This window comes from Megascapheus bottae, unplaced genomic scaffold (genome assembly GCF_031878675.1).
Source record: "Megascapheus bottae isolate mThoBot1 unplaced genomic scaffold, mThoBot2.hap1 HAP1_SCAFFOLD_91, whole genome shotgun sequence".
Lineage (NCBI taxonomy): Eukaryota > Metazoa > Chordata > Mammalia > Rodentia > Geomyidae > Megascapheus > Megascapheus bottae.
The window spans coordinates 45,542-69,219 of NW_028327688.1; the positions used below are offsets into that span (position 1 = coordinate 45,542).

A 23,678-nucleotide genomic window follows, 5' to 3' on the forward strand; every position below is an offset into this window, starting at 1 on the left:
TTGGCCAGAAGGTCCTCAGGAGACTCTGATAAGAAAGGCCCTGTGAGGATGGAGGCTGTCTGGGGAAGCCTGCAATGGCCTCCTTGGCCATGGCACATCAACCCATCCAATTCCACAGGTTCACATCAAGGGCACCGTGCTCTACCTGAAAACTTTCCTGGGAGACTCCCGAATGATCGACACGGCCTTTAGGGACTTCCTGGATGTGAGTAGTCTGGGCATCACTGAGCTGATGGGGTTGGGACAGGAAGTCTCGTGCTGTGTGCTGAGTTCTGGCACAGTGAAGAGTTTCTTAAGATATCACTGCATCCATCTAAAGAAGGGACATCCAGAGCTGCTGGGACAGGGAGCTAGGGCACATAGCACAGCTGGGATTCAAGTTCCTCTGGGCACAGTGGTCAGTTGGGATCAGTGGAAAACAAAGGACAGGCCAAGCAAGCACCAGTCAGTCCAGCTCAGCTGAGCCCTCAGTCTCCCCATGTCCTCAGATTTGGACAAGACGATCCCAAAACCTTTTTGGAGATGTGTCCAGGTCCCATCTAGGACTTGGTTCACAGGCACATGTAGATGCCCTCTGTCCCATGGAAGAGGACCAGCTCCTGACAGGGAGGACTGAAGGGAGGAAGGGTGGGGTTCTCCTCACATTGTTCTCTGCCTTCTAGGAGGGAGTATTCCATTTTGAGAAATTGAGAAAGGTGAGTTTCAGGTGCCCTCCTGGCTGGATGGGGACCAGCAGCAGAGTCAGCTTCAGTCACCATGACCGGTAGGGAAATTTGGTTCAGAGTGCAGATCTTTCCCAAAGACAGGGCGGGAATGTGAAGTGGGAGAGGAGAGCTTCCTGTGAATGAGTGTGGACACAGTTATGAGAGCCACAGCACCCTGATGCACTGAGGCTTTCCAGAGCAAAGCCTGGTGAATGGTCTTCCCCTGGGCACCACAGCACAGCCCTCCACTCTCCTCATGCTCTCCCCGGCCAGGAATATGCAATCATGGAGCAACTGAAGCAGCTACAGGCAAGCTGCAGCTATGAACACATCACCCCAGACGAGAAGTTTCTAGGCTGGTTCAGGGGCCTGGAGCGGCTCAGCGAGGAGGCCAGGTGAGCTGGGAGGCACTAGCACAGGGAGAGTGGCCTGTCACTGGGATGTGGTGCCAGCCTGAGTGTCACGTGTCTGGACTTGAGGACTTACACTCCCTAGGGGCAGTGACCAGGTGGGTGGCAGGCTCAGAATTCCAAGCAGACTCTGGGAGGTGCCAAGGTTCAATTTGGTCAGCTTACCTCACACCCCTTGCCTAGCTATGACCTGTCATGTACACTGGAGTCCCCGGGACAGAATGACACTGCAAGCCCTCCGACCAAGAAGTGCTTCAGCAACTGGAAGGCCTGGAAGAAGTAAGGACCTGGCCACTGATGGGCAAGAGCCAGGCAAGATGAGGGGACGGGTGTGGGAGTAAGATAGGCTGAGGGTGAGACATTTCCATTGAGAAGCCAGATGTGGCACTCAGTTTTCTGGGGTGTCTGCGCCTCTGCTTACACTGAGCTCTGGCTCTGTGATTCATCCATCACATAAGGGAATGGGAAAATGTTAACTGACCCAGATCATGGAGTGGGGATTCAGGTCCCCTGTGTTTGAGGTCTAGGGTCTTGTGTGTGTCCTGAGAGAAGTTCCTTCAGTAAGCTGACCCCTCTCTAAAGCCACCAGACCCAGAGTGCTGCAATTAGTACCAGTGGCAGCTCCCAGTTGAAGTTGATGGACAAGGACAAGGGTGGCCCTGAGATTAGCAGCACAAACACCACTACAGTGCAGTCAGACAGCAATGTGCTGTCAGCTCCCTCCTCCAGCTCCTACCCAGAGCTCATCAGGAGCATCTCACAAACATCCTCAGAAGACCCGAAAAAGGTGACTTCCTGTCTTGCCCATAGTCCTGCTTTCCAGTGCCTGAGAGGAAAGCCCTAGACCTGGATGGAAACCTGGACTTCTCCTGATGTTGCTGTCATCCACAGGTCCAGGGATACTCCTCCTGGTCCACTGGGGTGACCAGCTTGGCCTCTGCCAGCCAATCCTCACCCACAGACACCAGCACAATGGACACCAATTCAGCCAACACTCACAACGGCACCTCAGGGCAGAGTAGTGACAGCTCATCTGTGCTTCCCCATCTCAGGCTGGGAGACTCGTGTGTCATCAGGGTGGTGCTGCCTGTGGAAAACAGACATCTATGCAAAAGCATTGAGGTGAGTTGGGCGGCTGCATTTCCTTCTGCTCTTCTGACCTAAAAAAGAGGGAGGGAAAATTATGGCCAATCTCCAGGCAAGAATAGATCCTCAGTCAGGATCAGTGAGGAGTCCCGAGGGGAAGCATGTGGACAAAGATTGGGGAAATCCTAGCCTCTGGAGGGCATAGTTTAGATACTTCACTTTCCCCAGGAAACAACCTAAAGGCTGGTGTTTGATCACAAGATTAGTAGTGAATGAACACGATTGCCAGTTGAGACTGTTTACTGTCTCACAGACAATCCTCGCACATTACTTAGTAGGCTCTTCTGACAATCACATCTGGGTTGGAGGACAGCGAGAGATAGGGATCCTATGTTCTGGGAAGATGAGGAATGTCTAAGGCAGGGTGCTGCAGATGATGGAGCTAAAAGATCTGCTCACAAGTAAACTCCTCACAGGAGACAGAGATGTCTGCTCTTCTAGCTACTCAATCGGGCAGATGACATTCAGAGCCCCTCCTTCCTCATGCTGGGTCTGGTGTCTGCATCTGGTTCAGTTCTCTCACCAACAGGAAGGGGAATGGGTGTCATGAGCAGTCATCTGGGGAGGCAACGACTTCCTCTCTCCTGGATTCTCAGTGTTAGGGGAGTTGATCAAGGCTCCACGTGGTGTTGTTCATCACTGCATCCTCCAACTCACCCCAGACCTGGCTAGGTGCAGGCACTGGGCACTTGGCTGGCTCCTCCCTTGCCTGGGGTTTCTGCAGTTTATTGTGTATTCCACTAAATCTCAGGGGCCCAAAACTGGAAAGCAGATCCAGGAACAGCTGGTAAACTCTACTAAGAATACTAAATAACCAACTTCAATGCATTGACTCCTCTTCAGGAAGGAATGGTTAAAACACATCCATGATACCCCATGGCATTTCTCATGTTTAACACTAAGATGGTTCCACAGAAGCCCTGGATACTGACTTCAGGGAGGGACCCCTGGGACCCATTCCTCAGGGCCTGTTTCCTGATCCAACCCAGGTGACCAACCAGGAGAAGACCCGAGACGTCATCGTGAAAGCTATGAAGAAATTCCAGGTGCGTGGATACAAGCCAGAAGACTTAGAGCTGGTTCAAATCATCACACAGGATCAAAGTGAGTCCTAAACCAATAGCTAGGACAGGCAAATAAGTAGGTGGGCAGGGACCCAGGAGTTTGGACTGGTGGTAGAGAACTCGTCTAGAATGCAAGAACACCAGGGTTCGATTCCTTGGAAATATATGCATAGGCAAAAAAAAAACACGTCAGAAGTGGTGCTGTTAGAACTCTAGCCTTCAGAAAGCCCCAAGGCAGTACTCAGGCCCTGACATCAGAACCCTAGGTCTAGCAAAAAAAAGAAGAATTGTGGCAGCAGAGAGTGTTCTCACCCACCCACCCACCAACCCCTCCATCGGGGTATGCAGCATAAGGGCAGCCTTAGACCCCAGGCCCAAGCCGGCCCTGGTTGCTGCACAGCTATTGCCCTCATGGACATGCTTGTTCTTGCCCTGGCTGAGGAGGAAGTAGCCAGTGCAGAGACCATCCTTGAGGACTGGAGAGAATACAGCTCATAGGACAGAATGGCTGGCTTGCTCACCAGAACAGACTTTGTCATTCTCCAATGTGAACACATGGCTTCAGAAAATACCTGACACTTGAGTGTCACTTGGTTGTAACGTGTTTGCCGAGAGTTCCTGAGACCCTTGCATTGTTCCCACACCATTAAAACTATGCCTCCAAACACCACTTACCCTATATCATGGACTAATGCAAGCCCTGAAAGACCTATTGAGAACTCATGGGCAACTTCCCAATATTCTCTACCTGTGTGTTTTTCTTCCAAATGAGTTAGAAGCCAGGTGCCTAGAACTCAGCCTACAAACCCCGTTCATTAGGAGGCTTAATTGAGGCACTATGTTGGAGGCCAGCCTGGGTTAGAAGTCTGTGATTCTCTTTCTTCCTATCCTATCAACCACAGTAAAAGCAGGAAAAATCATATGGCGCCAGTGGCAAAACACTTATCTTGCACAAACAGGTCAGGGGGAGAACCGAGTCACTGAGTTAGATAAGTGAACCAAAAGTTGACTTACTCATAAAAGATATAAGTTGAAAAGCTAGCCAAAAGTTTAGGTAGATGAGACAGAGACAGAGAGACAGGGATAGGGACAGAGACTGAAGTAGCAAAAGAGACAGGGACAGGCTGAGAATTTGGCTTAGTGGTAGAGTCCTTGCCTAGCATGCACTAAGACCCGGGTTTGATTCCTCAGTATCACATATACATAGAAAAAAGCCAGAAAAGGTGCTGAGGCTCAAGTAATAGAGCTCTAGCCTTGAGAAAGCACAAGGACAGTGGTCAGGCCCTGAGTTCAAGGGCCAGGACCGGCAAGAAAAAAAGAGACAGAGACAGACTCACAGATGGTAAGAGGAGTCAGACTCATGCAAGACTCATGGAACACAAATGGTAATGAGCCACAGTGGTGTTGCTGTCTTGTCTTTGCAATGAGGTGCAGAAGCTGTCCAGTTTTTTGGGGGCTGACCAGCACTGATTACTGATTACAAGTTCCATGCAGGATGTGTTCTGAATTCCTTACTACCTTGTGACCATTCCCACTATGCTGGGAGCATGGGGTTTTCCTCTCACAAAGAGTGCAGGACAGAGGAGCCTGGGGAGAAATTAAAGGCCAAAGGCAGGACTTCAGTCTACTTGGGGCACATGGTCTTAGAGGACCCTGGAACTCACTGCAAGAAGCCTGAGTTAGGCCTTGCTTTTTGTGGTCCTGAGGGTCCATGTTTGTAGGACAATCTTAGGAGAGCTGGTTTGCACATTGCAAAGCCTGTTGTGTCTGTGATGCTGATAAGGCAGCAGTGAGGTCAGAATGGGATTAGCTTGTGCCTCCTTCACCCTGCCCTGGCAGGACCTGAAGTCCAAAGTTGTCCTCTGAGAAAGGAGTTTTCAGCATTCTTTCACATGCAGGAATCAGAGATTGGAGGCATTCGGGGTCCTAACCCAAAATTGATCTCTAAGTGCATGGGAATGGTAGTGGTCTCAGCCCTAGTTTCGACAGCTAAAGAGCTTTGTGTCCCTCTTCCACCAGAGCTGAGGATTCCTGATGATGCCAACGTTTTCTATGCCTTGAAGACTATGGACGTCTACCATGTGGTGCTGCGGAAGTACACCTTCCCCCGGAGGACACCTGCCAAGCAGAGATCCAGCTTCAGCCTCTTCCACAGGAAGAGGAGGGGAAGCAAGGCTTAAGGAGAGCACCACATGCGCAAGTCTCCCTGGGTCCTACTGACCATGATGACTTGAGTGGCCCTGGCCACCCTGCACCTTCTTTTACTCCAGCCCAGGATACCCACACTCCCCCTACAAAACCACCCTGCTGTGCCCAGGCTACTTGCATTAGCCACACTCCCCTCCCCTCCTTGGACTCCCTGAGTGCCTCGGGCACCCTGTGCCATCACAGGACAACTGTACCCACCACACTATCACCTGACATTTTGGACTCTACTACAGGTCACCACCACTTGTGCACTTGGTTCTTTCTCTCCCAAAATCATGGTTCTGTTCTTCAAAGATTCACCAAAGGACAATTCCCCACCCTCAGCCTTTCTAATCAGTGTTAGGCTACACAAAAATCCAAGCCTCTGCCATGAGTCTTGAATGAGACTCACCAAGTGATGGAAACCACACACTGCAGAGCTGTGGTGTTGTGGAAAACGCCTCTGCTAGAACTCATTCTTACATACACATGCAGAGACTCATTGGCCCATAGTTCACATGAAGGTCATGCAAACACCATTTCAAAGGGCAGTACCACAGACATTGGAGACCACTGAAGATTGGAATTTCAGGAAGCATGGGCCCTTGCTCTGTATATGATTTATTTGCAATGAATATTTGTGTACATGCCAGAAAGTAAAATACTAATGGGACTGGAGGGGTTTTTTAGAAAGATAAGTTAGATTTTAATGTTCACATTTAATTAAAGTACTTGTTCTTCTCTGTTCTGGTTCTTGTGCTTTTCTTCTTTTATCTCTATGTTACAGAGACAGTCTTTCATCTGACAGGATGCCTATGACTTTATGTATGAATAGGGAAGGCTGCCACCCTCAGTACTCGAGAGAAGGGAAGGGCCTGCCCCCCAACCCCTCCACTAAGCAAGAGGTCAATTCTGTTTCACTACAGTGGGGGCTGTCGTAACATGGTTCTCAATAAGTGGGACTGGTGTTTGCAGGTGATCTCATAGGTGGTGGAATACACTCTGAAAACGGAATGTCTTTGAAAAGAATATTTGTAAGGCAAAGTAGCAGACTGGGAAGTTGCATGGCCGAGTGTTTACAAGGAAAACAGGCATTATCCTTGAGAGTGTTCTCTTGTCTTTACCTTTCTCTCTCTCAGCATTATCTCTCCATTGTATGGTTTTGTATGGTTTTAATTGGAAGATGATGATGAGAAAAGTTGGTAGACATTAAGAAAGAGTTCACAGAAGGTCAAATAAAGAATGATAAACTATTCAAGGAGCTGTAATCTAATAGCTCCGGGTATCTCTATTACTCTCCAATAATTGCAAGTGACTTTGATCTTCACAAATATTTGTCATTGCAGACCACTTCCTAAAAGAAAACAAAAGTATTCAAGGTTGCCCCCACAGTTGGCATTCTAAAATAGATCAAATGGAAAATTTTATTTCACTTTTATATTTTACCTAAGCTCAGAAATGATCTTTAAGAGTAAGTCACGAGTACCAACTTGTCTGCTTCAGGGAGTCAAAGAATTTCCATTTCTTGGAAGGCTAATCTTTATATTAGCTCCTTCTGCAGAAAGTATTAAAATAGATCAATTTCAAACTGTATCCTCAAGTACAACAGAGTGAAGTCTATGAGATAGAAGGTAATTGAACCAAACACCAATTTAGGAAGGTCTTTCCACAGTAACCTGTGGCCCGCTGATTTCTCTTCTTTGTGCTAATCCTGGGGTTAGAACTCAGGACCTGGGAGATGTCTGTGAGCTTTTTGGCTCAAGGTTACTATTGTCCTTCTTGAGCCATAGATTCACTTCTGGCTATTTTTGCTGGTTAATTGGAAATGAGAGTCTCATGAAGTTTCTTTCCTGGGTAGCTTCAAACTGCTATCCTTCTATCTCAACCTCTCAAGTAATTAGAATTGCCACTGCCCCCAGCCTAGCTGGATGGATTGATTCTGGATGAAGACTGGAGGAAAAATAAATCATGAAAGGATGTGAGGGCAACCTCAGTGTGACCTGTCACTGCCTTGATCACCAGAGTTGATGTGGCACATTTGGCTGGATAGGTATGTTCCCCTTCCCCCTTATCACTCCATGTGCTTCAGGTACATCAGGAAATAAAGTACCTCATGGTAGGTCTGCTAGAGTGTTTCCAAAGACAATTAGAGCACCAGGGCTTCAACTAATCCATGGACTGATCACTTCTTCAATTTTTCACATATGATGGCATTATTGTGAGGCCACAGTATATGTGAGAAGAGCCTTCCTGAGGGAATACGTCACCAGCCATCAATTTCTCCTGAGGCTGAGATCTGAGGATCATGGTTCAAAGCTAACCCACATGAGAAAGTCCACAAGAATCTTATCTCCAATTAACCACCAGAAAACTGGAGATGGAACTGTGTTTCAAAGTGATAGAGCACAAGCCTTGAGCAAAAGAGCTCAGGACAGTGCCCAGACCCTGAGTTCAAGCCCCAAAGAGACCCAAAACACACACACACACACATACACATGCGCGCGCGCATAAATGCACGCACACAGGAAAAGTGGCTTCTAGGGTAGGTTGAGGGAGGCTCTTCCTGTAAGGTAGAGGTCTAAATGTATAGCACATGCAACTGAAGGAGCATGGGCTCTGCCCACAGGAAGGGCTCACTGACCTGTCCTTAATGATTCAAAGCCTCCCTGAATCCCCCCAATCGAATTCCTTGAATACTTGTACCACATTTGGAAGGAACTGGGTGTCCTATAAACTCAGTAACTGTCTTAACTGTGCTCTATTAGTCTGGAAATGTGGGATGAGAAAGACAGATGCAGCACTTCTGTTCTAATCATTAAAGCTACCCAGTGATACTTTGTTCTTCAAAACAGATCTTCCTCTACCAGATCACTGAAGAGTCTTTCCACCTCATTAGATTGCTATCTTTGGTTGAGAAGAAATACTGTGGTGTGTGGATGTAGAAACTGCAGATGGGCTAACCAGGAAGCATGAAGCAGATGGGGCTAATATCCAGCACAGGCTCCTTGTTTTCTACAAGCTGGGTTGTGATGCAATGTGACAGGAACTCAGGCCCAGGTGCTGGTACCCCTAGGTAATAGTGCTGGCATTTCTTGAGGTGGCGGGGGCCGTCTGTCTGTGGATGATTTGGGTGGCATATTTGGACAAGTGGCAAAGTGGGAGCTTGGATGATGAGAAATAGATTGTTATGAAATGAAGGTTTCATTTAGGAACCCAAAATCTTAATTTCTTAAACCTTGAGCTACATACTGTGCTTGAACTGTATGCCTTTTCTGGACGAATTTTACTGAGGCTTGTGGTACAGAAAAGTGAACTCAGTCACATGGCCTACTGTACTAGAAACCTGAAAAACTGCAACTGACTTGAATTCTAACTTTTCTTCTATGTTTTAGAAGACATTTTCATTTTCTTTTCTTTTTTTTTGAGCTTGAACTGAGATCTGAGGATTGCAGTTTGAAGGCAGTCTCAGCAAGCAAGTAAATGAGTTTTTTTTTTAGTTTTTGTGCTAGTTCAGGGGCTTGAACTCATTGCCTACTCTCTGTGTCTGAGCTTCTTTTCATCAAGGCTAACACTCTACCATTTGAACCACAGCATTATTTCTGGCTTCTTTTCAATATTGTATTGGAGAGAAGAGTGGCAGAGACCTTTCTACCCTAACTGGCTTTGAACTATGAACCTCAGCTCTCAGCGTCCTGAGTAGCTAGAATGACAGGCCATGAGCTAGTAGCACCTGGCAGTCCATGAAATGCTTATCTACAATTAAACACCAAAAGCCAGAATTGGAGATATGGCTCAAGGTGTGGCTAGTTTTAAAGCATTAGCCTTGAGAAGAAAATTAAAAGTTGAAGACAGCACCTAGATCTTGAGTTCAAGCCCCAGGACGAAGATACATACACACACACACACACACACACACACACACACACACACACACACATACACACACACACACACACATGCAAATATTGTTTCCTATACATTAAACTTGCAGTTCTTTAGATTCCTATGTTATATGGCCCAGTGGCAGGCTCACTGACTTTTTCTTTTAGTATAACAGCCTCCAGTATCTATTTGATGTTTATATGAAACCAGTGGCTATAAATTAGACAGCTTACAACAATAGAACCAAGATAAAATAACTGCAAGATAATGAAGATATTTATAACAAAATTTAAATACACATCAGACTGCTTAACCAATTTACCATCTATTACTTTGGGGTTTGTTCTGAAAAACACCAGCTCCTGCTCAGTATTTAACTCAGGCAGATGGACTCTGAACAAAGGCTTATCCAATTTCCCTGAAACAGATGCAAATCATCAGTCATATCAGTTTTCCTTGATATAAAATGTGACAAGCTACTGCCTTCATTTCTCTTGTCAGGGGGGGCAGGCCTGGGCACTGTCCTTGGGCTTTCTCAAGGCTAGAGCTCTACCACTTGAGTCACAGCACCACTTCCACCTTCTTTCTATGTATATGGTACTGAGGAATCGAGCCCTGTTCTTCGTGCATGCTTAGGCAAGCACTCTACCACTAGACCAAATGTCTATCCCTGCCTTCAGTTTTATCCATGGAGAAATAGACTCAGATATAAGAACTGGACTAAAAGTAGGTCCTTCCAAGAATCACTAATGGGAAGGAAATGAAGAAAATGAGAGAATGAGAGAGAGAGGAAGAGAGAGAGAGAGAGAGAGAGAGAGAGAGAAAGAGAGAGAGAGACAGAGACAGAGACAGAGACAGACAGAGATAGAAAGACAGAGAGAATTATTCTGGAACATATCTCAGAGTTGATCCATTACAGGAGTAAGGAAGCTGGGATATTTTATGTAATAGCTAATATTCATTATTGTTTCAGGGCTGTCATGGAGCTTTAATGCCTAAGGGACTTCCAGATTGCCCCTTACGTAGGCTGAGCATGCTACTATAGGTAAAAAAAAATGTCCACAGGCAAAGAGTGACAGTAATTTGCAGAAAGAAGCCACCTGTGCATAGGGAAATGACCTGAAGAAGACATGTGGAGGGATGGCAACCGTGTTGGTTCACAAATAACTCAATTAGGGCATTCCTGTAAGAGGGTGAAAGAGCAGTGACTCTCCATGCAAGGGTCATGTGTGGAGTGAGGCACTAGTTACTCAGTTAAGTTAAAATCAGCTGAAGTGAGGCATTATAATGACTGTATTGCTAGCTACCTGGGAGGTGGACTTTGGGAGAATGGTAGCTTGCAGCTATCCTGAGTATGTAGGTTTATGAGACCTCTTCTTTAATACATAGCTTACTATGGAGACTTCTGCCTATCATCTTAGCACACGAGACTAACATGGAGAGGTTCGTGATTCCAGGACACTCTAGGCACATGGTAAGCAGGTTAGGCGAATGGTCTCTTTGCTCTCTGGAATACTTGTTCAACTCTGCTAGCCTGGAGTTAGCTGGAGATCACATGTAAAATGAGTGCTTAAGGCTTTGCTCCAATAACAATGTATTTGCAATAATAATAATAAAACAAGGTTGTGGGTAGATTTGGTCTATAGGCCATTGTTTTTCACTGTTGACCTAGATAGGAGTTTTCTAACTAGAAGTCCCCTCAACACTTCTTTTCCTTAGTTAAAAACAATTCTTACTTTTATCTGGGTCACTGTATAACTAGATACAGCTAAACTCTGATCAATGAAGTGGGAATATTTAGTGACAAATTCTGGAAAAAGATTTAAGAGAGGACAGGCAGGATAGATAAGGCCTTTGCCATCTTCCTATCTGGCTGCCTGTAACTCTGATCTGATGGTCGTGATGACGAGGGTGATCACCAATAGGAACAGTAATTAAGAACCCAAAGGGAGGCCACCCCTCTCGTTGCCCTTTCATTCCCTGCAATATGCTCCTCATCTACCCTGAGACAAGCTGGCCAACAGATATCCCAACTGGAGCTAAAAGGAAGCAAAAAAAACAGAAGAAAGGGAAGGCAAGCAATTTCCTTCCAAGGACTTGTTGCAGAGGTTGTGAACGTTTTGATGACATTCTGTTGGAGGAAACGTAGTCACCTGGTCACATCTAGCTGGGCTGGGAAGCCATATGCCCATCGAGTTCTAAAGCTAGAATGAAAAATTAATGATGCTTTAAAAAAAGAATTAGGGATGTTTAAATTTTATTTCCACACAAGGGACACACACACACACACACACACACACACACACACACACACACATCAAGTCAAACCTGATATGCAATGAAAAAAGCTCTGTTTACTATCATTTTACAACATAGCTGTGCAAACAATTTTGATGATCCATGCTTGCTCCAGGAAAGAGTATCTTAGTCAAAATACATGTGTGTCCATTCTAAAAGGTCCCTGCCCCTGCTATGCAGCTCTTCTGTCATTAGATAGAGAAAAACCGAGTCTATGGATAGTAATAAACTGGATGTTTAGAAATGGAGAAAATAAAAAACCTACTCTTAAGTGTAGCTGTGACCTAATATTTGAGCTCCAACTAATATGAATATAAATTGGTGAAATGTCAAAGGAAATATGAGAACCCTTGGGTGCCTGAAAGTTTGGTTTAAAAGAACCCTATCGTCTGTCTTTATTACTCCCTTTACCAACATATCAATGACACTTTAGTAGAGGATATGGGATAAACAGAGCCAAACATACATGAACTGGGAAAAATAAAGACATGAGAAAATCCACTTAGAGCATTTAATAGACAATACAAAGTAAGGCAGGCACCAGTGGCTCGCACATGTAATCCTTGCTAAGCAGGAAGCTGTGATATGAGGACTGCGCAGTTCGAAGCCAGCCAAGGATAAGGAAAGCCCATGAGACTCAGTTCCATGCTTTCTTCCCCCAACACCATTTTTTCTATTCTCCTGGCATCCCCCTGACTTCCTGAAAATGGCTTACTCTTGTTTGTGCTCATTCATGCCCTGTCTCGTCTTTATAATTTTACTGGCTGCCCTTTCCCCAGAGGGCATCCAGCAACTGGCTGGCCTTTGGCATCTGTTCAGCTGAAATTCAGCTGAGAACTTTCCAGATGCAGCATTACCACTATCCTCTCTAGAAAGCTGTCATTTGGTGCTGGCAACACCTCAGGTCAGCTGTCCCGTGGCCTGCTTCTCAGCCGTTTCACTTTACTGGAGACCCAGAAACAGTAAAATGAAGCCAGGAATCACTTCACCCCTTGCAGGACAGGTATTGGTCACCAGTGGCCTCTGATCAGGATATCAGATGCTCCAAGCATTGAATTGCAAGGACCCAGTGTAGTCTAACCCTTAACGTGAGGGCAGTGAGAGGACACTGTGCTGCAAACCAGCAGAAGGCAGAGCCAGGTGCAGAAATCCCGGGAGCTTCAGTACTTACTTACAGGTACTTATTTACCTTAATGCAATGCAATGAATCATCTAGATGAGGTAGGTGGCCTACTGCTCAGTTGTCCTCTAGCTTCATTAGCCTTTACAACCCCATTCTCCTGTTCCATGAGAGATGACAAATCAATGTTTTTAACTGAAACTCTAAATGTCCAGTATATATAAATACACTGAAGTCAAGAATGTGGTGTAACTAAATTTGTATTTCTGCTGAGAAATGTTATCCACCTTCCTTTACCTCTGATAGCCCTGTTTTCTGGTGACCTCTCAACCTCAAACCAGGGTACAATTCCCTGCAGCCTCGGAAAGCTTCCTGTTCTATAACTCATTCTCACCTGGAGAAGAGGGCTGAGGAGCTCATTTCTAATGTGGTTAATAACAAGTCTTAATCCAGGCGCACTGGTGGCTCATGCCTGGAATTCTACCTCCTCAGGAGTCTGAGATCTGAGAAGCAGGATTCAAAGTCAGTCTGGACAGAAAAGTTCATGAGAATCTTAGCTCCAATTAAAAACCCAGGAGAACCATGACATGAGAAAGGGTATCAATATTTGTGAAGTAATGTACCTTCTATCTGGAGAATATAATGTAACCCTTCTATTAATTACAATAAAAATATTTAAAAAAAAACAGGAGAAGAGGACTGCCTTAGTTGGTAGGACACTAGCCTTTGGGTGAAAAAAAAACTAAGGAAAACTGCTCTGACTCTGAGTAAGCCACAAGATTACCACATACACACACCCCAAAATAGTAATAATTCCTTATATGTCATCATTAAAATGAGGCTTGAACTATCAAAGGGAATTCAAAATGGGCAAGTACAGGAAATTTGAGTCATGTTGGAGTGATATCCTTTTGTTAACATGGCTACCTGTATCAAGTCAGTGGCAGAACATCCAGAATGCCCTTGATATGGTCTGCAGAGGCCAGCAATACTACTGCAGAAGGGTCAACCCTCAACTACATGGAAATCTTTATGAAATGTTTCTAAGAAAAAGGTAAGCTGAATGACAGGGATGTTCTGATGTACCTCTATTTCATGATACTATGTATTGTAGGTCATTAGGGGAAAGTGTTTCCTTCCTTCATTCATTCATTAATTCATAAAGTGTGAGCAAGGAATGACATCATCCCATCTGTAAGGAAATGGAAAGACTTGGAAAAAAATCATATTAAGTGAAGAAACCCAGACCCAAAGAAAAATAAGCTCCATGGTTTCCCTCAGTTGTAGCAATTATATAGGCCAAAGACTTAAAGATAGTCTTCTCTGAAGAAGAAACAAAAATGGCCTAGAGACACAGGAAGAAATGCTCGACATCTCTGATCATAAAAGAAATGCATCAAAATATCAAAATATCTCTAAGATTCCACCTCACTCCAGTTAGAATGGCCAGGATCAAGAAAACTAATAACAACAGATGCTGGATGGGATATGGCCAGGAGGGATCATTACTACACTGTTGAGAGTGGAAAGCAGTATGGCAGTTCCTCAAAAGACTAAACATAGAGCTCCCCTATAACCCAGCAATCCCACTACTTGGCATTTACCCAACCATCCAGAAACAAGGGCATACTAAATCCAATAGCACAAGGATGTTCATTGCAGCAGTATTTACCGTAGCAAAGATATCCCTCAGTTGATGAGTGGCTCAACAAGATGTGGTATTTATACACAATGGAAATCTATGCTGCTGTCAGAAAGAATGACATCACCCCATTTGTAAGGAAATGGAAAGACTTAGAAAAAATCCTATTAAGTGAAGTAAGCCAGACACCATGGAACATAGGCCCAATAGTCTCCCTCATTTGTCATAATCGGTAGAAACCTTGCCCCCTCCTAGCAGAGATTTAAAATACAACAAAATCTAGAGACATTAGGCCAAATCTATATTGGAGAAAACGATTGTATAACACTGGCATTTCTCCTGATGAAACATAACGCGATTGGCACACGACATTGTACCTGGGCCCAGGACCACAGTGCACATATGACACAACAGGGCAAATAAGCCACACTCTGCAGTCTCTGGAGACATGGGTGCCAGTGGGAGGTGTGTGTCACTGATTCTCACAGTGTACCCCTCTGTAGGGGATGTTGGTTGTGGGGGAGACTGGGCCTGTGTAGGGACATAGGAAGTATCTGTCATTTTCTTTTAATTTTACTGTGAACTTAAAACTACTCCAAAGTATTCAATTCTGAGCTGGGCACCAATGGCTCCTGCCTCTCATCCTAAACTACTCAGGAGCCTGAGATCTGAGGATTCAAGGTCAAAGCCAGCCCACGCAGAAAAGTCCATAAAACTTTTATCTCCTGTTAACCAGCAAAAACCAAGAAATGAAGCTGTGGATCAAGTGGTAGCAGGCCAACCTGAGGGACCAAGTGAGTGGCCCTGGCTGGGACAGGCAGGTAGGAGGAGGCTGGGTAGCCTTGCATTGGGTGGGTGAGGTCCGCCGCCTACTGGATGGTAATGGAATAAGGTACTATGGAACTAGCACTGGAGAAATAAACACCTTTATGCATCTCAGCTCATCTGTATCATTACTGTGCTCCCTACACAGCCTTAAGCAAAAATGCTAGTGGACATGCCAAGACCCTGAGTTCAAGCTCCACTACCAGCATACGCATGTACGCACGCATGTGCGCACGCGCACACACACACACACACACACACACACACACACGTGAGATACCCCTCTGTACATGACCTTAATAATAACAATAAAAAAATGTTTAAAAGCCAAATGAAAGCTCTAGCCCTGAGTTTAAGCCCTAGTACCAGAATGAAGTAGTAAGATAATCAAGCTCTTTGAATAAACTCAAACCATCTTTGTGGCCTGACAGTAGGCCCAAACTTCTTAAGCAACAGGAAAGTAACAACCATTAAAAAAAGAAGGAATGGGGGTGGGTGGAGTGAAATGGGGACCAAGACATGAGAAAGGGTATCCATGTTTGTGAAGTAATGCACCTTCTATCTGCTGAATATAATGTAACCCTTCTATTAATTGCAATATAAATATGAAAAAAGAAAGAAAAAAAATGTTTGAGAAATTGGATTATGTTAAAACTAAGTAGATTCGGCCAGGGAAACAACACACACACAGAGATAGTCATAGAAAAGCTTTTTCCGTATAGGAGGCAGGGCAGGGGACATGTTTGGGAAATTGACATCTTGTAAATATTCAAGGATTTCACTTCCTGAGCACTTGGAAATTCAGCCGCAGAATTTAGTCAAAACTGGAGTTTGTTCTTTTTGTTTTTTTCCTTTGCAGTCAGGTTGACACTGAGGAAATCCAGGGTCTCCCAAGAATCACTAGTTACTTGCAGTCAGTGGCAGCTCCTGAATCTTCTGCTTGGGGAAGGCTGGGAAGAGGAATCCAAGGGCAAAACACCCCGACTCTGTCCCCACATGGGCCATGCTTTTCATGGTCCCCACAAATCCATCCTTTTTCCTCTAAAGACCAGGGGAGATGCAAGGAAGGCTAGGTCCTGGTGACCTCTGTGGCAGCCAGTGTCGCGGAGTCCCAAAGTCATCTTGGGAGGGTGAGGAAGGGTGAGGAGCTCTTGAAATGAGCACGGAAAATAAGTGCCACTGAGGCCCAAGCTGAGAGCAGAGACTCCCCCCCCTGTCGCGTCCCCTTCGGCCGATAAGGAAGACGCAACAGCAGCAACTTCTTCTCAAGCAACGTTTATTCAGCAAGCTTACTCTTCTCTCGCCATTCACCTGTGGTTCTCTCTCCGTTCTCCTCCCCTTCCGTTCTCCTCCCCTTCCTCCTCCTTCCGGCCTCGTAAAGCTCTCTTAACCAATCAGATTGACTTCCTTAAACAACTAAGCCAATCACAGTCTGACACGTACACAACATAGGCAGGCTCCAACATGGCGGCAGGCAGACTTCCGATCACGCAGGAAGCATGTGAACATTTTAACAGATCAACAAGCTAAAAGTAACAAAAAAAAGCGGCAGAAGCCGGCGCCATCTTGTAATGGCGAATTGCAACTTACTGGCTTCTTTATTAATTATAGGCACAAGTAAATAGGGAAGGCAAGAGGCCTGCAGAACCTCTCGTCATCCACTATTTAGAGGCATAAGTGATGGGAAGGGCAGGAGGCCTGCAGAACCTCCTGTCATTCCCACCATACCTCTTGTGAAGCAAGGGACCATGCCTGTCTTAGGTTGGGGAGATGCCCCTTGATCCTTACCCGTCATGGACACAAGATACTCGAGCATCGTGGTCTGTCTTAGGTTGGTATCAGGACCAATCTCCTCTCTTACCCGTCTTTGACTACTGGTCCAGCATGCTCAGCCATACCTGGGGGGATTGCTCTGTAGAGAGTGCCAGTAATGCTTGTTTAATTACAAGTTGATCACGCTTCCTTTGTCTGAGTATCTGCCTGCGCAGTACAAACACAAACCAACATAAAATTCCCCAACCCATGCTTACCAGTACAATTAAAGACACACATTCAGCCCATTCCTTAATCCAATTAAAGGAGTTGGAAACCCAATTTACAAAATCTTCCACAGTGGCAACATTCACCCATGTGGTATTAACAATCATAATTTCATAACGTAACTGATTGGTAAGATTTTCAAATTCTAAAGACCAGGGTTCCGTCAACATTTTCCCTAACCTTCTAGACAAATTTGCTGCATAAGAAAGATTATCATAAGTCAAAGAAGTAATACATAATCCACTACCCGTACCCACACAAGCAAGTTGGGCATCTGTTCCTGAAACAAGTCCACTCTCTGATTTAATAACATAAGTCCTCGAGCAAGATGATGGTTGACTTGTAATTGAGTGTCCATTGCTTGAGAAACCGTCTCAGACAGGGTATTGACGGCCATGGCAGTCTGGACTGTAGTAACCAGGGCAGCAGCGCTGGCAGTGGCTGTGGCAATCAGTGACGAAATCAAGACGACCAACGCTGTAACGCCAAGATCACGTCTGGGTCGCTTTAGTTTCACAACTAAGTCCTTGCACTCGGACCGGAACAGGAACAAAGGTAGGCATCCTCATAACTACAGCAGAATCATATTCACTAGCATTCCAACATTGGCTCAAATGGCAATGATTATTGGAACAATTAGAATGCTCATAAAACGAGAAACTATTAAACATGCCCACCTTTTGGGTATGAAAATAGATACAGGGACTACTAAAATTAAGGGTAAAGCATAACGAAAAACTCAAATTCACAGACAAGGTTCCCTATTTCATTATCAAAAGGCACATAAGGTAATTGCCATGAAGAATTAGTAGTAAAAATATATGGAAAGACTTTAGAGGTACTAGTCACGGGCATCGGTAATGGGAAAGTCTTCATCACGGCCTATAGTAGACGAGGCTCCAGCAGCGGGCAAATTAATGCTATCAGCAATATCTTCTTTGCGATACTTTTCTTGCGCCTTTCTCACCAGTCATTCCGGCACCCAAATAGGATCTTGCAAGTTCTGTGGAAACACACAAACTGCTCCTCGTTCCCATGAGAGTACGGGGTCAGGGCCTTGCCATTGGCCTGTTAATATATCTTTCCATTTTACCAATCCTTTATGTTGTCCCATAGTTGGTGTAGTATGCCGCTCAGCAGCAGAATGTCCTTGAATATCCAAATTTAAAAAATTTATAGTAAAAAGCGCTAAAGAAGTTCTTTCTTTTGGTGTCCTTTTATACCCAATTCCCCCTTTTTGTTTCTGTAAATAGATTTTTAAGGTGCAATGAGTGTGTTCTACAATGCCTTGTCTTTGAGGATTATAAGGCAGTCCATGAGAAACCTGTACTCCCATGGTTTGACAAAAGGCATTAAATTATTTGCTAGTATAGGCAGGACCATTATCTGTTTTAATAAGATAAGGCATTCCCCAGGAAGCCCAAGCTTCCAAACAATGAATAATTACATGATGAGTAGTCTCTCCCCCTAAAGGGGTAGCATGAATAATTCCTGAACATGTATCAACTGAAACATGTAAATATTTTAACTTCCCGAATTCTGTAATATGGGTCACATCCATTTGCCAAATTTTTAACGGAAGTAAACCACAAGGATTGACACCTAATGGCACAACTGGAAGATGGGTAACACATTTTGGGCAATTTAATATAATTTGCCTGGCGGCTTGCCGAGACAATTTAAACCGAGATTGCAGGGTGCGGGCATTAACATGAAATTGACTATGAAATTCTTGGGCCTGCACTTCTGGGGTAAATACAGCAAAAGCCATTTGCATACGCGTACACTTATCCACTACATCGTTGCCTAGGCTTAGGGGCCCTGGTAAACCAGAGTGTGCACGTATATGTAATGGAAAAAAAGGGGCTTTGCAAGCACAAATTAATTCCTGCAATTGCATAAACAAACTACATACAGTGCTACTTTTACTTATGGGTCCTGCAGCTTCTAAAAACTGCAAAGCATTAACTACATATGCAGAATCAGAAATAATATTAAAAGAAAAGGAACAATTTTTAAATACAGAAATAACAACCTGCAATTCTATTTGTTGCGCCGACCCAGGCTGAAAATGACATAATACTGGTTCTTGACCCTCAACCAAATAGGCTCCCAACCCATTTTTGGAACCATCAGTAAAGATATTAATTGCTCCAAATATAGGTTGCTTTGCAGTAACTACAGGAAAGACAACCGGATGTTCCTTAAAAAATTGTAAAAGAGGGTTTTTGGGATAATGATTATCAATTTTACCAATAAACATACAATTCAAAATAGCCCACTCATCAATGGTGGCACTTAAAACTTGAACTTGATAGGAAGTATATGGGACTATAAGAAAATTAGGTTGACAGCCAAAGTGCTGTATACTAAATTTGATTCCTAAAATAGACAAATTAGCAACTGCTGTGGGATAATATTCAATGGATTTTGCGGGGGACATTTTTGGATGGATCCACGCTAAGGGTCCATCCTGCCATAACACTCCTGTAGGCTGCTGAAACGAGGCTAAAATAATTAAAGAAATTTCTCGCCCTGGTTCTATTTGTAGAAATGCCAAATTTAATTTTTCTTCTAAAATTTCTAAAACTTTTCTAGCTGCAGGGGTCAATACTCTAGGTGAGTCTAGGGCAGAATTACCTTGTAATAAATCAAATAAGGGCTTTAATTCACTATTACTCATAGGCAAGGAGGTTCGAATCCAATCAATATCTCCCAAAAGTTTCTGAAAATCATTTAAGGTCTTAAGATGGTCTTTTCGCAGTTGCCAATTCAAAGGCCTTATTTTTTGGGATGTTATTTTACTTCCTAAGTATTGCACTACCCTATCCTTCTGTACCTTTTCTGGGGCTATAAATAATCCTCTGGCCTCTAAACAGCTAATTAACAAGGAAAAGGCATTATTCAATATGATTTGATCCCTAGAAGACAATAAGATATCATCCATATAATGCAAACATCGCACCGATGGGAATTCCTCCCGAACAGGAACTAAAGCTGCATGCACATACAACTGACATAAGGTGGGGCTATTAGCCATTCCCTGAGGCAACACAACCCATTCAAAGCGCTCATCCGGACTCTCTTGGTTTATAGAAGGTAGGCTAAAGGCAAATCTACAAGTATCCACACTATTCAAGGGAATGGAAAAAAAACAATCTTTGATATCAATAGCAATTAAAGGCCATTCTCGAGGCAAAGTAGAAAGTAAGGGCAGTCCTCGTTGAACAGGCCCCATGATCTGCATTTGGTTATTAATCGCCCACAGATCATGTAACAATCGCCATTTTCCAGACCTTTTCTTAATAACAAATATTGGAGTATTCCATGGAGACACTGAGGGGCGGACATGTCCTAAGTTCAGCTGTTCACTACTAGGGTTTGGGCTGCATGTAATTTTTCAGAGGGAAGTGGCCACTGAGGAACCCACACAGGGTCCTTGAAAAACTGGGCATTCGAGACAAAGTTTCTTTTTCTACTTGTTTCCACACTTCTGGAGCTCGGGAGCGTCCAACGCAACAGGCAGGGTAGGAGGAGGAGGAAAAGGAGGGGGCGGGGGCAGCGCCTCAAAATGAGGAGCTTCCTGCCCTGTATCAAGGTCCAATTTCTTACGCAACCTTTTCCAGTCTGAGATAGCACTAAGCCGGGATACTGCACCTAATGCAGGCTCTTCCGGGTCAGATGCCTCCTGCATATTTTCAGGTGGCAAGGGGGGATAAATAGAAGGAATCTTTCGATCCTCCCTCGGGCTCTCACTTCTTGACTCTGATCTTTCCTCCTTAAATTCCTCCAATGCTATCTTTCCTTCCACTAGCGCGCCGGAGCAGCGCTCATCAGACAAACAGCTCCTAACGAGTTTCCATAAGGGTTTTACTCCAGGCCTTAGACGTCCTTGATCTGCTACATTGTCTAAATCCTTCCCTAGCTTATCCCATGCAGGCAGGGATAAATCGCCCGACACTGAAAACCAGGGGCCACTCCTTCTAGATTAAGGAGAAAAAGCTTTAAGGTACTTTGTTTCACTTTTAAATCCTTAGCGCGTAACAGCGCATCCAGAGCATTCACGAGCTGAGCTGACTCTGAAGCTCCCATGTTTATTCCACTCAGTAGGTGGAAGGTTCCCCGCTCTCACTTTACCTCCAGTAGAGAGCAAAATTAATTGGTCCCTCTTACCAGGGACTTACCGGTGCACCACCTTAGTTCTGAAGTTGATCCGGAGGGGCCCCGTACGGGCCACCAGTTGTCGCGTCCCCTTCGGCCGGTAAGGAAGATGCAACAGCAGCAACTTCTTCTCAAGCCACGTTTATTCAGCGAGCTTACTCTTCTCTCGCCGTTCACCCGCGGTTCTCTCTCCGTTCTCCTCTCTCTCTCTTCTCCTCCCCTACCATTCTCCTCCTTCCGGCCTCGTAAAGCTCTCTTAACCAATCAGATTAACTTCCTTAAACAACTAAGCCAATCACAGTCTGACACGTACACAACATGGTGGCAGGCAGACTTCCAGTCACGCAGGAAGCACGTGAACATTGTAACAGATCAACAAGCTAAAAGTAACAAACCAAGCAGCGGAAGCCGGCGCCATCTTGTAATGACGAATTGCAACTTACTGGCTACCTACACGGGCCCACCATGTGCTCCTATGTATCAAGCCAGTCTGGTTCTCTGCATTGGATTGCCCAAAATGCTAAAATACAAACATAAAAGACAATTCTTAAGCAGGTGATGGAAACTCTGTGTAGGAACTTTTTGTGTGCCTATTGTTTATGCCACTGCTCTGGCAATTGTCAGGAAGTGTATGAAGATTACCTGCCTCATTTTTTAAAATATATTTTTATTGTAATTAATAAAAGGCTTACATGATATTTGCCAGATAGAAGGTGCATTAATTCACATACATTGATACCCTTTCACATGTCTTGGTACCCATTACACTTCCCCCCATCCCCCATCTTGGTTTTCCCCCCTTCCCTATCAAATTTCAAATAACCAAATACAAATAAATTCAATATATCAGATAACAAAGTGAGATACTGTAACAATATGAGATAACCAAGGGACAGCAGAGGATATGAGAGATAACATAGCACATTAGGGACAACAGTCATTCATTATATTACCTGCCTCATTTTCGAAGATGAATATTTTCTTCTTTTACAGCGGCAGAAGTCCATGCAAGATCTGTAAACAGCGATACAAAATACTGTAAACACAACTTAACAGAGCTTGTATAAAACAGAAGTAAATCCAAATTTACAAGTGGGTAAAAAACCAGAAGGTATCTTACTTCATAGAAAGTTCTCCCTCCTGCGCCAAGGGATAGATATAGTGTGTGTGTGTGTGTGTGTGTGTGTGTGTGTGTGTGTGTGTGTGTGTGTGTGTGTTGTATGTGTGTGTGTATATGTGTATGTGTGTGTGTGTATATCTATATATATCCTTTTTTTTTTAAGATTACAAATATAATCCTGAGCTGAAAAACTGGGATTGTGGGAGAGCCATCTTTGCATACAAAGTACCCAAAGGATGCTTACTCTGTTTTCTTTTCTCTAATGATGTTCAATTGCCGGAGACAGTTCCAAAGGTGACTTTGGGAGACACTTATAGCTTACTGTGGTGCCCGGATCTGGCGCCTGCGGCAGCATTTCCCATCATGGCAGATGCAGCAGCATCCTCCGCTTCTTCCAGCTCATCTTGGAGCTCTTGGCTGACACTGGACTGCAGGGCTGCAGGAGTGAGCCACTCCTTTGGGAGGCAACTCTGGAGAAAGGGTATACAGGAACTGAAGTAGGCAAGTCGATTGATCCATCCAGGAATCTCTTTCCCACAAGGAATCTCTGATAAAGCTGAAGAAAAACGATTGCAGTTTTTATGCCTTCAATGACAGGCATTGCCTTTATATCCTTTTCCCAGTTCTTCTACCACTTTTTCTATATCATCTTCTAGGAAATCAGTGCTCCCTAAAACAACAGTTAAATTTAAATGTTTCTCCTAGTTCAGAAGCATTTCCTGGGGAAACTTCAAATATTCCAGAAAAAGAGTAAGGACGGCCACCATGAGCAGATTCTCTGCCCTACACGTCAAGTCCTGAATGGAACACTCCAGTCCAATAGATGCGGTGCATTCGTTAATCCAGTAGGCGTCCTACACATGGAGCACTGCTAACTGGTGGACCCCCATTCTCCCCGCGGTCTTCTCTCCTCCTGCCGCTCCGGGTCCGAGGGCAGGGCGGCTTCCACCCGGCGGTCATCTCTGGGGCCTGGAGCGGGAACTAAGGGTCCAGCCCGACCTGCCGCCACCTCGCCAGGGCATAGGGAAGCTGGGCCACTCCGGGTCCGCCAATGGGAGCCTGTGGAAGGCCGGGATCGG

The 23,678-nt window shown here is 44.8% G+C and overlaps 1 protein-coding gene and 1 pseudogene across 1 annotated transcript; one reads left to right on the plus strand and one right to left on the minus strand.

Moving 5' to 3' along the window:
• Nucleotides 1-1,934: 1,934 nt before the first annotated feature.
• On the plus strand, nucleotides 1,935-6,185 carry LOC150039494 (ral guanine nucleotide dissociation stimulator-like). Its single transcript, XM_090327776.1, has 3 exons — nucleotides 1,935-2,236; nucleotides 3,250-3,364; nucleotides 5,344-6,185. Exons 1-3 carry the CDS (start codon nucleotides 2,087-2,089, stop codon nucleotides 5,502-5,504), a joined length of 426 nt encoding a protein of 141 aa, XP_090183902.1. The 5' UTR covers nucleotides 1,935-2,086; the 3' UTR covers nucleotides 5,505-6,185.
• Nucleotides 6,186-22,807: 16,622 nt separating this feature from the next.
• Nucleotides 22,808-23,489, minus strand: LOC150039495 (deubiquitinase DESI2 pseudogene; annotated as a pseudogene).
• Nucleotides 23,490-23,678: the final 189 nt, after the last annotated feature.

Bases quoted from the DNA above. Each gene is read 5' to 3' on its own strand.
- LOC150039494 (XM_090327776.1), top strand. From the start codon at position 2,087: ATGGACACCAATTCAGCCAACACTCACAACGGCACCTCAGGGCAGAGT. The intron at 2,237-3,249 runs GTGAGTTGGGCG...GATCCAACCCAG, and splicing joins ATCTATGCAAAAGCATTGAG to GTGACCAACCAGGAGAAGAC. The intron at 3,365-5,343 runs GTGAGTCCTAAA...CTCTTCCACCAG, and splicing joins AATCATCACACAGGATCAAA to AGCTGAGGATTCCTGATGAT.